This window comes from Molothrus ater, chromosome 17, assembly GCF_012460135.2.
Source record: "Molothrus ater isolate BHLD 08-10-18 breed brown headed cowbird chromosome 17, BPBGC_Mater_1.1, whole genome shotgun sequence".
NCBI lineage: Eukaryota > Metazoa > Chordata > Aves > Passeriformes > Icteridae > Molothrus > Molothrus ater.
In genome coordinates this window covers 4,526,616-4,542,197 of record NC_050494.2, presented here as the reverse complement: position 1 = coordinate 4,542,197, position 15,582 = coordinate 4,526,616, and the positions used below count along the sequence as shown (strand labels likewise).

At 45.0% G+C, this 15,582-nt stretch overlaps 1 protein-coding gene across 1 annotated transcript; it reads right to left on the bottom strand.

Annotated features, from left to right (window-relative positions):
- Nucleotides 1-1,149: 1,149 nt before the first annotated feature.
- On the bottom strand, nt 1,150-10,645 carry ACTR5 (actin related protein 5). The gene is made up of 9 exons (XM_036395851.2): nt 10,262-10,645; nt 9,343-9,572; nt 8,300-8,469; nt 6,744-6,961; nt 6,232-6,414; nt 4,144-4,266; nt 3,486-3,625; nt 2,504-2,636; nt 1,150-2,046 (listed from the first exon to the last, which is right to left on the bottom strand). The coding sequence occupies exons 1-9, from the start codon at nt 10,643-10,645 to the stop codon at nt 1,801-1,803; spliced, it is 1,827 nt and encodes a 608-aa protein (XP_036251744.1). The 3' UTR covers nt 1,150-1,800.
- Between the last annotated feature and the right edge of the window lie 4,937 nt (nt 10,646-15,582).

The following is a 15,582-nucleotide window of genomic DNA, read 5'->3' as shown; positions in this document are numbered from 1 at the left end:
AGTAACAAATTAACAGCTAATATTCAGGAGATTATAAAATTCTGCTTCCTTAAAGCTGTTTAAGCAGCTGCTCTGGCACCTCTTTGCAGAATTAGACAGCTCTGCTTTGAATTAATGCAAGAGAAGTGGCAGGCACAATTTGGCCATAGATTAAAAGTCACATAATCATGCATTACAGATGCCCTTTCAGGCCCTCATTCTGGAAGAGTTTTATGCACAACACTCATCTATTTAGCAGGCAACACCAAGTATCAGAACTATTTCCATACCTTGGGTAGTCCCTCTGCCTAAAGTAAAGCTAAAGATGGGTCAGAGAGGGGTCAAAGAGCAATGGGACAGCATTGACTCCAGGTCACTGAGATCAGAAAAGACATCTTCATGTGTAACTTGGCTGGTTTCAGCACAGCACGTTTTTCCACATTCTTTACCACCCACAGAATTCCCTTAATTGTCCTAAAACCTGCCTCCAGGCAGGCAGGGATAGGATCAATAAGCCAAACTTGAGGTCACCTGGAGGCAGGCAGCTCCCTTCTCCTGCCCTGCCCAACAGCCTGAGAGGAGCAGGCAGGGGCCACCAGGAGCAGCATCCCACCTGGGACTGGCCAGTGCTGGGTTCCACAGGAACTGTGTGAGAGCAGGTCTGCAACACTCAGAAGAAGAACACTCAGTGCACAGACCTCAATATTTGCTCACAAATGTATCTTTTTTACAAAAATTGTAAATCTCAGTAATACTTTTGAATCCAAGAATCACATTGTGTGGCAGTCAACTTCAGCATAAGCAAGTTCCTAATGTTCTTTGCTTTTGAATCTGCCAGATGACAACTTACCTTGATGCTCTGCAGCCCTTGGGGACACCAAACACCACCTCTACACCTTCTTTCTATCAGTTAGTCTGGATATTTTCCCCATTGCCTTACCTTTTCCAGCTTTTGCCAAAGTGATGGAGTCTCCTTAGGTTTAGGGTCAGCATTCAGTATGGATTATTCTTTTGGGAAAGCAACAAATTGTTCAGTGGCACAGCTGAATTCACAGGCAAATTGTACAGCAGGACAAGGGCTGGGCTGCAAACCTTTGTTTTTAAGCAAAGTACAACCAATCAAACCCATTGTCATAGCTCTAAAGAGGTGAAATCACTGAAACACATAAATTAGTGGTAAAGCAAAAAGCTTTGCTTTATTGCTATGACAACTTTGATCAAAAAGTCCCATCAGAGAGCTGCCCTGCTCAGCCTGCAGAACCACTCCAAGGCAGCAGAAGGTCTGGCAGTGCCTCTGGACTGTGCTTTGTGGAGGGTTGTGTCTGCATGTGCCCAGCTCCCCAGTTTCAGCCACAGCATCGCTATCTCTGACACCGATGGAGACAAGAAGCACCCGTGGTTATTTGGTGCTGGTTTAGCAGGAAGGAGATGGAACACGAGGTCTCGGCAGTCAGGGCTGAGCTCAGCCCCCTGGTGTCCTGCAGCACGACCTGCCCGACATGTCCCGACAGACGATTGTGACACGGGCAAGGGGGACACCTGCTGGGCTGCCTGCCTTGCTACAGCCCAGCTGCAATAAAAACCATCTAAAACCAGGACATTTCATTACATCTTAAAAAGCTGTAAAACACACACTCTCCAAAACCCCTGAGCCTTACTAGGACAGTCTCTAAGAGGGAGTTTTCCCCTCCACGAGCTGCTGTGTGTGAGCAGCACTGAACTGCGCCAAGGACCGGGATGGGAGCTCAGCAGGCAGCGAGGCTCCGCCCTGTGGCTCAGCAGGAACCCTTCCCTGCAGCGCTGAGGGTGCCAAGGACACGGCTATGCCTGCTCACCGGGGTTCCCTGTGCCCGAGGCTCTGCCTGGAGCCTCTGCTGCCCGCGGGGCCTGCTTGGGAAGGCGGATGGGAACGTAGACGTTGGAGGCACAGTGCTCCTTGAGGTATTCCCCCCCTTTCTCCTCATAGTCCTTCCTGCTGATCCAGCCTTCCTCACGGTTCATGTGCTCCACTGCCCAGTCCCTAGCCCCATACCAGGCATCCAGGACAGGGCTGGAAGCAAGGCTAACCTGGATGGAAGGAAAACAGAACAACAATGTCAATTCAGCACAGGAAAGGGAAGCCCTTTTCACCCTGGTTACAGTGGTATATGACACACACAGCTGAATTTCACAAATTTGAGCTGATTACTCAGTGTCTCTCAGAAAGAGTAATGTTAGGAATGGGTTCAAGTGTGTTTTCACCTTGTTATCAATTCCAAAGCAATCAATTTGCAAATTTCCAGCCAAATGTGCTTTTGTATGCATGGTCCTTTAGCAGAAGCAGACTTTCCTTTCCCCTATTCACTATGCTGTCTTCACAAAGAGCAACTGAATCTTTGCTTAACCTGCACCTTCTCAGGTCAAAAAGTTGTTTGCAGAGTCTTGCCTTAAAACCCTCTCCATGCCCCTGCTCTGCACCTCACCCAACTCCATCTGAGCACAGCAGAACAGGCTGCTCACATAAACACCATGGCAAAACACACACCTGAAAGGATGACTGGAATGGCCTCATTTCCAGGAGTTCCTTCTGGATTCTGGCTTTCAGTCCAGGGTACATTGTATTTCCACCAGTGAGGAAAACATTCTGGACAAGGATAGCCTGTTGTTCCTTGGAATACCTGTGAAGAGCAAGAACAGGTTCAGCTTTTCTCAAGAACCTCTGCCCTATGAACTGGAACAGCAGTGGGGAATGCTGGTACCTTGTCCCAGGATTCACTTTGAGAAACTTCATTTTCCTAGCACCAAAAACTTTCTTTGTTTTCTGGAAATTAAGAGGGTGGCAGAAAAAACCCTGAAAGCACTCAGTTCCCCATAAATCATCAACTGGATTTCTTACCTTTTCGAAAATGTGATGCCCAATGTTCATTCAATTCAGGGGTGATATTTCATCAGTGCTAATTTGTCTGGAAATCTCCAGCAGGTGTGCCTGTATCTTAACTTTAATATGCTACCCCTGATTTTAACCTCCCAAAACCAGAGACTGCCAGCTCACTGTTGCAAGCGTTTGTTGTTTCCCTCAATAACAAGTTGGACCAGGGATCTCTAAAGTGGGGTCTGTGCAAAACAATCCAGTGAGATGCAGGCAGATAAATTGATAAATACATTTAAATAATGTTTATTTCACCTTGATCTCATTCTTCTTCAATTTTTATTTTTGTGTATGTTTTACCACGTTCATAATAGTTTAGTAGTAGCTGTGATTTACAAATATACATATATTGGAGGTGTATACTTAAAAATTTATCATTGATGGGGTTATAGATCAAAAACCTTTGTAGACTCACTGACTCAAAACAAGCAGAGTTACATGTGGCTTTCAGGAAGACATGTCTAACCTGCAATTCTTGACTCCACCAAAAAGAACTATTCAACATATCTTCTCAAATTATTGCTAAAGCCCCAGCATTTCAAAAGCTGGTATCAAATGAAGAATGGCTTGTTTGAAGTAAATAGTTCTGTAAACTCACCTCTCAAGGACAAATTGCATGGTTTCTGCTATCCCAGCCTGGTCCTCTCCTATCAGGGAGGGCTGGAAGACAATCTCTGGAGCCCTGATTCTTTCAGTGCCAAGGAAAAGCTGGTGGTACTCTGCCAGGTTAAACACGGGCTTTAAAAACATTGAGAAGTAGTGGGGAATTATGTTAAAGAACAATAATAGTCTAGAATAAGCAATGTTTCCAAACAATTCTGTACAAAGAAACAAATGGTAATGGTCCCACAGAGAAATAGCATTATACTAAAGGTTCCAAAAGGTCAGGGAAGCTGGACTTTTCCTATAATTTATTCTGCTTGGAGCCACTTAATTCTAAGGCTCAACCTCACAAGCTGAAAGCTGTGCCCACTGGGATATCAGGCTATGGATCACAGACAAAACCACTTATTTTCCCCTTAATAACACAGCACTGCTACACCAGGCACTGCCTGCAGAGTGAGCCAAGAGGGAATTCTCATCCTAAACCACCAGCTAAGATTGCCAGGATTTCTCTCTTCATGTCCTGTTCAGGTAGTTTAGGCATCTCTTCCAAGAGCAGGCAAACAATGTTTGCATGAGGAGAAATGTCAGCAGACTGGCTGGACAACTGGGATGCAAACCTCTGGCACAAGGTGTAAATACAGAAAGCAAACCTGCACTGCAGCAACTGGCTTCTCAACCTCAGGCTGCTCCTCAGCAAATAAAGGCTCAAACTCATTAATACTTTCCACATCCTCCAGGGACTGTTCACTGCCCAGTGGATCCAAGTCAGGAGTCTGGAAACAGAGCAAGTTATGGTAGCTTAGCTCAAGTGTGATTTCAATTCTGGTGACACAGCTGGAAAGCTCAGTCTCCTCAAATCTCAACTCTTAACAAGCCTGAAAGCAAATATGCCCAGGAAACAGAAATACAGACATTCACACAAAGCACAAAAATCAAACACTTCCAAAAAATGTATCCCAATGCCAGCTCAGAAATGCAGGCCTCAGTCACCAGGCTGACTGCCAGGATCCCAGGCAGCCATGTCCTAAGCATAACAGCATATTAAAACTTAGTAAAATAGCTTTTTATATTGGTTAAAACCTGGTACCCTTCCAGCACCTCTAACTGCTCTATAATTACCACTAAATTCCCTATTTTCCTTGTGCAGAACTGGAAAACAAATATTTGCTAGCTACAAAGCTACCACACAATTTTTGAGAGTTTCAACTGTCTACTATTTGCTCACAGGATGCAGCAAATCCCTTTTTATTTTACACAGACATGAAGCTCTGTCCTAATGAAAAGCATCACTCAAAATCCTACAAGACTCCTGTTGTGAGGTAGGAACAGGTTTTTAATTATCTACATTTTTTTTGTGTTACAATGTTACCTCTGGAATTTTGTTACTAAATATTTGGTTTGGTTATTTTAAACTTGAAACATTTGTTGCAATGCCAGGATGAGCCAAAATGACATCCTTCAAACATTCCTCAGTATCTATTTTACATCTACTTAATGAATTCAATTAATCAAACTGAAGTTTAGAAGTGTTCATTGTTACAGCAAAAAAAATGTAGTCTCATGAAGTCCTGTTAAATGCTTTTTTTTTTTATCTTGTATAAAAAGGAAAAAGACAAAACCAGAAAGATACCCAGACTCAGGTGAACATCTGGTCTTACAAAGGGATTTTGTGATTATTCTAAGTGCTCTCTCAAGGCACAGACAAATAACAAAGCTTGTGGATTCATTCTGAGGTCTGAGATTGCATCCAGCAAAGAGCAGGAGTGTGGGAGATGTTGGAATTTAGCCACAGTAACTGAGAAAAATCACAGGTAACTGCTAATCTTTCAATTCTCTTTTTTCTAGAATATCTTCTTTTGATAGAAGGCAGAAAGATTTTTCACCACAACAAGCCCATCATCTCCCTGAATTTTGCTGAAGCATAATTATTCTGATTCTTGCACTGATAATCACAGAATCATGGAATGGTTTGGGTTGGAAGTGACCTCAAAAGCTCATCCAGTTCCACCCCCTGCCATGGGCAGGGACACCTTCACTAGACCAGGCTGCTCCAAGCTGGCCTTGAACACTTCCAGGGATGGGCTAACCACAGCTTATCTGGGCAACCTAAATAAGGATCTCCCCTCTGTGTTTCAATTTTCTGTTTTTCTCTCTACCTTTTCCCTAAACAGAGGCTGATCAAGGTAAAAAAGCTTTGTCTTATGTGACCTGAAAGGCAATTAAAAGCACATGCACAAGCAGCCTTAGAGCACCTCTTGGTGCTGGGCCTGTGTTAGTCTGGCAAAGCAGACAAGGAGCTCCTCATCTTCAAGACAACTCCAACAACCAAGTGTAGCAATTAATCTTTCATTAAGGAACCAAAAGAGAACATGCAGCTTAAATCCACCAAAAATAGACAGCTACAACGAAGGCAGGGGTGGTTGTTTACCATTTAAGTTCTCTGCACCTGAAGGGGAAGAACAAAAAGGAAAACAAATACTTTTTTTAACAAAAAGATGGATGGGTTGTATCTTTATCTCCTGTGTATCTTTAATAGAAGACTACTGAAGGTTAAGGATGGTTGTCTCAAGACATTCTCTCTGAAAAGAGAGAAGCAGTTGCCAACGTAATAATGACTTGCAATGTGTTAAAGAAAAAGCTTAGTTCCTCAATGGAAGTCTGAAGGGACACATTTTCAAGCACAGAAGTTTAATTCATTCAGAGATAAAATGAGGATTAACTTAGTGAAAACATCCTACCTCTGGCTTGCTGTCCACAACATCTACTTCAATATTGACTTCTGACTGTAGGATTTTCTGCTTTGTCTGTTCAACAGACAGACTCAATTTGTTGATGTAAGACTGAAGCTCTTCTGCAGAGTCCATGTTCAGCTCCACCAAAGCTTTATGGAACTGATCCATCTGACCATCTTCTAAAAGTTCCTGTGGACAGATCAGAGTTGGTTGTGATGAACAAGACAGGGCAAGGGCAGTCAGCAGTGATGTACAGACACTCTGCTTGCATGACTAGAGACTATGATGTGCACACTTGGACAGCATTTGAAGTATTTCCCAGAAGTGCTGTTCAGAAACTGAAAACATCCCCTGCATCAATAATCTCTATTAACTCACAACTAACCTTGGCAAGCTCCTATCAGGGAACATCCATGACAGTCACAGCTTCTTTACCATGATGTGTGACCTTCTGATAAAGCTCTGAGGACAGCCTGTCCTCCTCCCAGGACACCACACTGCAACTCTGCCTGCATTACCTGCACATACAGCAACCTGTCCAGCCTCTCCTGGTCCAGCTGCAGCTTCTCCTCCCGGCGCCGCGCGTTGAGCTCCTGCAGCCGCCGCAGCTGCTGCTGCCTCTTCTCCTGCTTCTCCTCAGATGCCACAGTGCTGCCCAGCAGCTTGTTGGAGAAAGGCAGCTGCATCTTGTGCACATTGTCCTCGTAGTACTCTGGGCACCGCCACTTCTGCAGCTCTGGGCATTTGGAAAGCAAAGCAACTTTTTGTTCTGGCAGCACAAAAGAATGATTTGCGTGTTGCGTGTACCTCGTGTGAAGGATGAAAGGTGAGGAAAGAAGGCAAAAAAAGTGCAAGCACGGAATTTTGTCACCTCTTGGCAGCTGTTCCCAAGCTTGGCTGTCCCCTCTGAGTGCTGCCTCCAGGTCACAAACCCAGTGCAGGCAGCTCTGAGTGCTCTGACCTCCAGGAAACACCAAGTACTACAAAGTGCAAGTCTCTTTGCCCAAGGGGAGGGAGAGCACTCACACATTTCTAAGGAAGGCTCAAAGTGACAAATTTAAAAAACCACTTTTCTTCAGGCACTACTTTGGATGACGTTTGCCATGGAAATTTAAAAACTTATTTAATTCACACACAGTCATGAGAAATGTCCTGTGCAACTTTGGAAACCTTAAAGCAGATACAAAACACAGAAATCCTAACCCACTAAGAGGTTTTGTTGGCATATAAAAGAAACAAAAAGCTCATTTAAAATTCTTTTCCACTGAAACCATCACAGGTTTTACTCACAGAGAACTTTGAACCAATACAAATCTTTGCTTCGTAGCAATAGTAGTAGTTAAATTTTATTTCTGGCTTAATTTTGAATATTAAACTGCTGTTAAATGTAAGGCAGGTTACCACAAAGAAAGCAAAACAGAAGTAGAATATTTCTGAAAGAATTCAAGCCAAGTTCAAAACAAGGGGTAGAGAGGACAAACTAAAAACATTGAGGACAAGTGGGGAATTATGTTAAAGAACAACAACAATCAAGTGAGAAAGTTTCCCAGGCTTCAAGATAGACTAGAATCCACAAAAGTGTGAAACAGATTATAGAGAGTAGTGTAGGCGTATCACTTGGTGAGAAATTGAGGTTTTGGGATTTTTAGTATGCTGTGGATGGAAGCAAGACGGAGGGCACAGGGTGTCATCCTGGGTTTCTTCTTCATGCTTCTTCTTTCTTCTTCTTCATGGGTTTGGGTGGCATTTTGTAATTGGGCAGAAAAGGCTGCACTGGGAGCTCTTTGGGATCAGATATTGGGTTAAAAGGGAAAATAATCCAGGTGTCAGTTCTTAATTGGATAGTTTAGTCTTAAAAGACCTTGTACCAAGAGATTGTTGGCCATTTTGTGCCTTCTAATGAAAAGCTGCTGAACTCACAGTAGTGAGACTGTTTTACTGATAAGAAACAATGAACACCTGAGTGTGAACATGAACCACTGTCTCAAGTGCCTTCAATCCAGACCCAGAGAAACCCACAACTGGTACCCCCAGAGGTGAGCAGTAGCAGGTGGTGAACGAGAGCTGGATTTACCTTCGATGTAGTCCTGGGCGATGTAGCTGTGCTCGTGCAGGATCTCCTCCATGCGGCTCAGCGTGATGGCCGCGAAATGCCCGGGGTACTTGAGCTGCAGCAGCCGCTGCAGGTACACGGCAGCCTGGCACCCCCCCAGGTTAATGCGCTTGCAGTTCTTGGCATCCAGCCTCAAAAATGCAAACAGACACAGCTCACACTCAGGGAATTCACAGCAAATCAAACTGAGCTCCTGCTTCCCCCCCAAAGTGTTGATTTTGAAGTGTAGATGAACATTCACAGATAAGTATTTCAAGGTTCGGTTACCAGAGAATTGAACACATCTGCTTTTCTCAGGCAACAGCAAAATCACTGCTGTTTCACTATTTGAACTATTTATAACTGCTGGTTCACTATTTTATTGTGAAAGGCTCTGTTCTGCTTTAAAAAAAAGCCCAAATATTAAATAATTCTGGCTACAGAAGGAGATGTTCTGTTCTAACACAGAACGCATCCAAGGAGATGTTCACTTCTAAGATAAGTGGTGCTAAAAGTAGTTTTTTAACCTTTGTAACACTTAGTGGTTGGACAAGTGTAAAACTTGAAAATTTATTACCAGATATAATAAACCCATCTCCTGTAGTAAGGATTAAAAAAGATTAAAAAAGCAAAAAGAGACAGTAGAGCAATGTAGCAGAATAACCAAAATGGTAAAAGCCTCCAGCACTGCAGAAGTGTCACACACACAGCACTTCCCTTTGTCCCAAAGCTGCTTTAAAACCTAAATTACATTTGTTAATGCCCAGTTTCACTCGGGGCACATATCCCTTTCCCCCTTGAAAGTATACATCAAGGCACAATAAACAACTAAAACACAACGTTTACAAGAGCTGCCCTACTTCTTCAATTCAAAACTCAACATAACTTAGTAAAATCTGCAGATCTGGTTTTAACTCATCAGTATAAATTACTACAAGAGTTAATAGGGCAGGGCTGGAGGAAGTGGTATTTGCATCACTTGAAAAGCCAGTGACTGCACCAGACTTAAGACACTCCAAACTCACCTGCCTTCTAAGACTGGCAAAATGTGTGTGCACTGGTACCCTGAGGATATCACCAAACCACTGCAGGGCCAGTTCTGCCTCCTGTTGTGATAAAAACTGTACAGGCTGTCCACACCATAGGACACTTTTGGTACTTGGTAGCATTCAAAGAGGAGCTCAGACATCATTTGCCTTGAGTACAGAGGGTTGCAAACTGCTTCTGTCAGAACAATTGGGTGATCCACACAGCCCTGGGAGAGACAAGGGGAAAGAACAGTAATAAAGGTATGAAGGGAAAAGCCAGGGTTAGTTATCTCTGCTTCTTCTTTTAAGCATCAGCAAAAACTCCCCCAAAATAGGCATGAGAAAGCATTTTATGTGCAAGATATTAATCACGAAAGTTAAATCATATCTAGTGCTTAAGGGGGTAAAAAAATGTTAATGCTAATTCAAGCAAAGAATAAACTCATGATGGTGGAAGAGAATGGACTTCTAAAGGCGTATATAAAAATCTAAGTAACCAAAATCCATGCAATGAGGACACGAGTGAAAACCAGTGGAAGTTTAGTTCCACTCTGGGTAAAGCTTTCAAACTGGTGTTGTCATGCAGGTAATGGGCTCCATGGTCTGAGAAGCAACTCTCAACACAGCTGGGCATGCAGGTGGTCAGTAAACACTGCTAATACCAGCATTACCCAGCCGTAAGTTTAGAGGAGTACGTTTAGATTAAATATTAATAAAAGATTCCTCTCCGTGAGGGTGATGAGGCACTGGCACAGGTTGCCCAGGGAAGTTGCGGCTGCCCCATCCCGAAGTGTCCAGGCCACAGAAATCTGAGCAACCTGGTCCAGTGCAAGCTGTCTATGCCCATGGCAGGGCGATCCCTCCCAGCCCGAACCATTCCGGGATCCACAGGCGGCTCCGCCCGGCCCGCCCGTACCTGCGAGGAGACGCCGAGGCGCTGGAAGACGTGGTCGAGGAGCAGCTCCTGCAGCTCCAGCTGGACGGGCACGTTGCGGTCGAAGGGCGAGCGCAGCAGCCAGCGCAGGGGCTCGGGGCTGCCCAGGTCGTTCCCCACCTGGGTCTCTGCGCCGGCCCCGCCGCGGGCCCCGCGGCTCCGCGCCGCCAGCGAGCGGAACCGCAGCAGCGGCTCGGCGGGCACGGCGGGGTCGGGGCAGGCCCATCCCGCCCGTGTCTGGAAGGAGCCGTTGTCGATGACCAGCGGCGCCGGCTGCGGGCTCCGCACGGCCGCGCTCGGCTCCAGCACCGGGTCCGGGGCCCAGCGCGCGTCCCGGAACGCGAACACCCGCGTGGGCGCCGCCATGGCGGGCGCGCCTCCCGCCCGCGTCCGGCCGGCAACGCGGGCCTGCTCCGGGGTTCCGGGGCGCCGCTGCTGTGAGGCGCGGGATCGTAGAATAATCGAGATAATCTTAAACGGGTGTGCTCCGTAATGTGAGGGCTTTGTGTGCTTCCAGGGAGAGGCGACCCAACCGCTGGGACAGGGAGCAGCCAACACAGCACAGAATCATAGAATGGACCTTAAAAGATCTCCCTTGGCAGGGACACCTTCCACCATCCCAGGTTGCTCCCAGCCCTGTCCAGCCTGGCCTTGGGCCCTGCCAGGGATCCAGGAGCAGCCCCAACCTCTCTGGGCACCCTGTGCCAGGGGCTCACAGTAAAAAAATATCTTCCTGATACTGAACCTAGATTTCCCCTCTCTCAATTTGTAGCATTCCCCCTTATGCTGTCACTGCAGCTCCTGAGGAAGAGTCACTGCCCAGCCTCCCTGCAGCTCCTTCACCCACTGGCAATGTGCCATGAGGTCTGCACACGCCTTCTCCTGTCCAGGCTGGACAGCCGCAGCTCTCTGGCCTGTCTCGAGGTGCTCCAGTGCCCTCAGAGCGCCCTGGCCTCCCCAGGACCCGCTCCAGCAGCTCCATGTCCTTCTGCTGCTGCTGGAGACACCACAGCTGGGCCCAGCGTGTGAGGTGGGGTCTCACCTGAGCAGAGCAGAGCAGGGCAGAGGGGACAATCCCATACAGGATCGTTTGGGTTGGAAAATGCTTCTGAGATCATTGAGTCCAACCTATGAGCTAAGGCAACCATGTCAACAGACCAGGGCCTCATTCAGCCTGTCACAGACATATTTTCTGAAAAATCCTTTTGCTAGGATCTTTTCTCCTGAGAAGCTGGGGAGCTTCAGCTTCTCCATGTTTTGCTGCTTTGGAATGTGATTTGGAGAATTGTTTACCCAGCATGGGAAATTGTTTTTACTTGATGATCAATGACAGCCAGCTGTGTCGAGGCTGTGAGCAGCTACAAGATTTTATTATTCATTCCTTTCTAGCTTTCTGATGTCTCCTTTCTCTTTCTTTAGTATAGTTTTAGTATATAATTTTCTTTTAATATAATATATATCATAAAATAATAAATCAGCCTTCTGAAACATGAAGTCAAAATTCTCATCTCTTCCTTCATCCTGGGGACCCTCAAACACCACCACACCAGCCCTGGATATTGTCCTTCCTGGGCACAGGAGCCAAGGTGACCCTCTCCAGTGCCCAGCACAGGGCAGGAATCACTTTCCTGGTCCTGCTGGTCTCCTAAGACAGGCCAGGGTGCCATGGACTTTGTTGGGCCCTTGGACACAGCTGGTTCATGTTCAGCCACTGCCCACCAGCACCCCCAGAGTGGAACCTGCCAGGATTATCTTAAATTGGGATGTTCTTTGATGTAAGACCTTTGTGTGCTTTCGAGCCTAATGAGCAAGAAAGGAGATCTGATCAGTGGAACAGGCAGCAGGATCATCCCTTAGACAAGGGCATCAAGAAGCTAACGAGCTTTAAGGATGTAGCAAATGAAGCTGTTGATGTATGTCTATCTATATATTGCTAACTTGGCAAAATACTCAAGGTCTGTGTGTCCTAGAGCTGAACATGTTCATTATAGTGCTAAAAAAGACCCCCTGAGAATGCCCAGAAATTGCTGGGCTGATGTAATTTGCATGGAACTTACTAAGCAGTCCTAACTTCCAAGAGGGGCTGTGCTTGGAAATTCACTAACTCTGAATTTCTGTGTATAAAAATGGCAGGGAAAGTCCATGGGGGTGTGCTGGATTTCTGGAATAGCACTGAGCACCCCGGCTGGGGCAGCTCTGAAACAAACAATGTCCCTCTCCAGTGTGCCATTATTGGCTTGTTGCACACCAGGTAACAAATCCAATTTTGTGAGTACCACCATCAGCCTGGGGCTGGGCTGTACCCCTGCTCCCCTTCACACAGGGCCCCCCTGCCCTTTAAACTTGGGCTGGGAAACTTCCCCAGAGGCTGTGGCTTGTGTGGAGGTGAAACCCCACAGCCCTGGGCCGTGCCACTTGCCCAGGAGGTCACTGACACAGCACAGTGTGTCACCACTCCTGTGCCACCTGCCAGGGAATGGGGAGGGCCTTTCCCCCTTATTTCACCCCCCATTCCCTGGGAAAATGGGGCTCCAGGGTGGGATCCATCCTGCCATGACAGCAAGGATGTCCCAGGCTGGCTCAGCTCAGGGAGAGCCAGTGTAGACTCCAAGGGCTTCCCGTGGTGTCACTGATGACACAATTCATCATTAAAATTAAACAGATCACAGCTCCAGCTCCTTTCCATTCCTCAGCACTGTAGACAAACTATCAACAGCCTGATTTCCAGAGGTGCCCCCAACCTGCCACCCCCACTGTGTGAAATGGGGACTCAAATATTAAGCATCCTTGAAGCTCAGGGCTTTAATGGCTTTTCTCACTTGTTTACCCAATGCACAGAGCAGGGCTAATAGCTTTCTTTTATCATGCAAAGGTGTTATTAATGTGAATTAATAAGAATTTGCAGAGTTCATTTAGATCTTGGGATTAAAAAGGCTCATTTCAAGGGGCTGTTACTACATAAAAACAAACACAGGCTCAGAGCAAGAACATTAAATGCAGGCAATAATTTGTAATGCACGTTTACATCACTGCTCTCTTCTCCTGAGAGCTACACAAACAATCTAGTCAAACAACCCTCTGTGAGGTAAGCAATAGATTATGGCTTTATTTGATTGAAGGAGAAACCCACAGCATGATGAATATCAAGTTATCAAGTCCATATCTGGTTCCTTCTTTGATCACTGCTGAATTCCTTTACTCCTAAGCAATGCTTTTATAGACACACATCCTATAAAATATGCTAGTTGTCTTTCTTGGAGAGAAGGGAGACAGAAGGGCAATTAAAATATAAAGCTTTATTTCCCTAAAGGATTAACTAATAGATGAGGATATAGAGAGTAGGCTAAAAATAGAGTCTATATGGGACATATTTGTGCTCTACATTGAATAAGAGCCCAGGAGAAGAATCTTGTAGCTGCTCATCCTCTACACCTCTCTGAAAGGTTGAATCTGTTTTATTCTCAAGAGGAAGCTTGGCTACTCAGTCTCAAAGCAGCCAAAGCACTTGGTTACCTCCCCTATATCCACAGTTTTAACATAAGCCTGGAAAGCTTCCTAACCTGTATTTATCCTCTAAATAGCAGCTGAAGAAAAACATTTGACTCGATTGGCCTTTCCCAGTTGTTCTTATCCCCTATTAATCCCTGCTGCTCCCTCCCCAGCACGGGGCTGTCCCCTTTGCTGATTTACCACTCCTTTCCTGTGACCACCAGCACTGCAATGAGAGTTATTAAAAGGTGTTAGAAAGGGGAGCACTCGGCCTGTTCTAAACTTAGAGTAACCTGAAGCAAGCCATGAGGTATCCCCTGGTTCCTCTGGTGAACGAGCTGACCTTTCCTCTGCTTTTCTTCTGGTTCTGCTTGCCCTTTGTCATGCTGCTGATCATCGCCATTATCTGGCTACAGCTGCTGCTTAATGAAGGTAAGCTGGGCAGTTGATCAGGTAAAATGCTGCTGCATAAAGTTATCTACCTCTTTAAAGCACTCTGCTGGCTATATTTAGGTTCATGCCACTTGTCACAGGAGGCAGCTAAAAGTTTTTTAGTACTGGTGGTAGCATTTAGAAAAACCAAATAAATTATTATGCTTTTCTGCTAAAAATGCTTATAAGACAACTAAACTGCTACTTACCCTTCTTGCACTCTCCCTTTTTCTCAGTGGTAATTTGATTTAAGAAGGGCAAAGGACAAGTAATTTTTATAGGTTTCTATTTCAAAAATCTCCCAGAAAGCAAGCCTAATCCTCTAAATCTGTGCACTTTAAATTCTGGCCTCACAGTTCTCTTGCACCTCTCCTTTTTGGAAAGGCATGGAGGGTTTTATTGGGAAAGCTGGTAAGGAATTCTTCTATGCTGAGGCTGATAGAAAGTTTTGAAGGGAGCAAGACATACATTTTCATTTATTTATGAATTTTTCCAGTTTGTTTTTCCAATCCATCCCTGATTCTTTCTTCTAATGTGTCAGTAACCAATAACAGGCTTTGGTTTAGACAAATAATAAGCTTGTTGTTGCACTTGTGAGGATAAAGCCTTGCTACTGTGGTCTAATACTGGAGAAAAAAAATCTAATCCCAGCTGAGGAAGTTCAAAATCAGTGACAAAATATCTATTTTACATAGCTGTGCCACATCTTTACACTGAAGTTGAGTGCTCAGGCTTTTGTCTGGACAGAGTAATTCTCTTGATGTTTTGAAGGAGATTTTTCAGGTTATTCTTGCTATATTTACATTCACAATTTCTGGCCTGTAGTGACTGCTCTTAGTACCAGGCCTCCAACTGTTTCCACAAATGCTCTAAATTACATTTTAACCAGTAAGACTAGACACATCACTAAATTTTTACATACCAGCATATTTACAGAATAAGAACATTAAAGCTTTTCTCAGTTATAAAAATAAAAGTACTCTTTTTAATAACTTCCTAACTAATTCAGTCATATCCACTTCCTCTATGCTAGTTTACAGCAAACACAATTAAAAAGGTAGTGCTTCAGCTTCTCCTTTAATAAAATTGCTGATTAAGAGCTAATTAGTTAAAATTAAACACTTGTAAAGGCCTTTTATTGTCTAGTTTGGTTTGAAAATCCTTTATTTCACCTGGAAAGAGGAACCTTGTCTAGCTCCTAGATGGGATGTGCAAGTCTTGCAGCCATGGGAAAAAAGTCACATACAGGTGTTGTACATGTTCTTTTTAAACCTGCTTCTAGCACAGATGCCCAGCACAGAAAAGATTGAGAAAGAATCTCCTGATGAGCCTGAATCTGACTCTGAAGATGAACTAACAGAGGAAGAAAACCAGAGTGATGC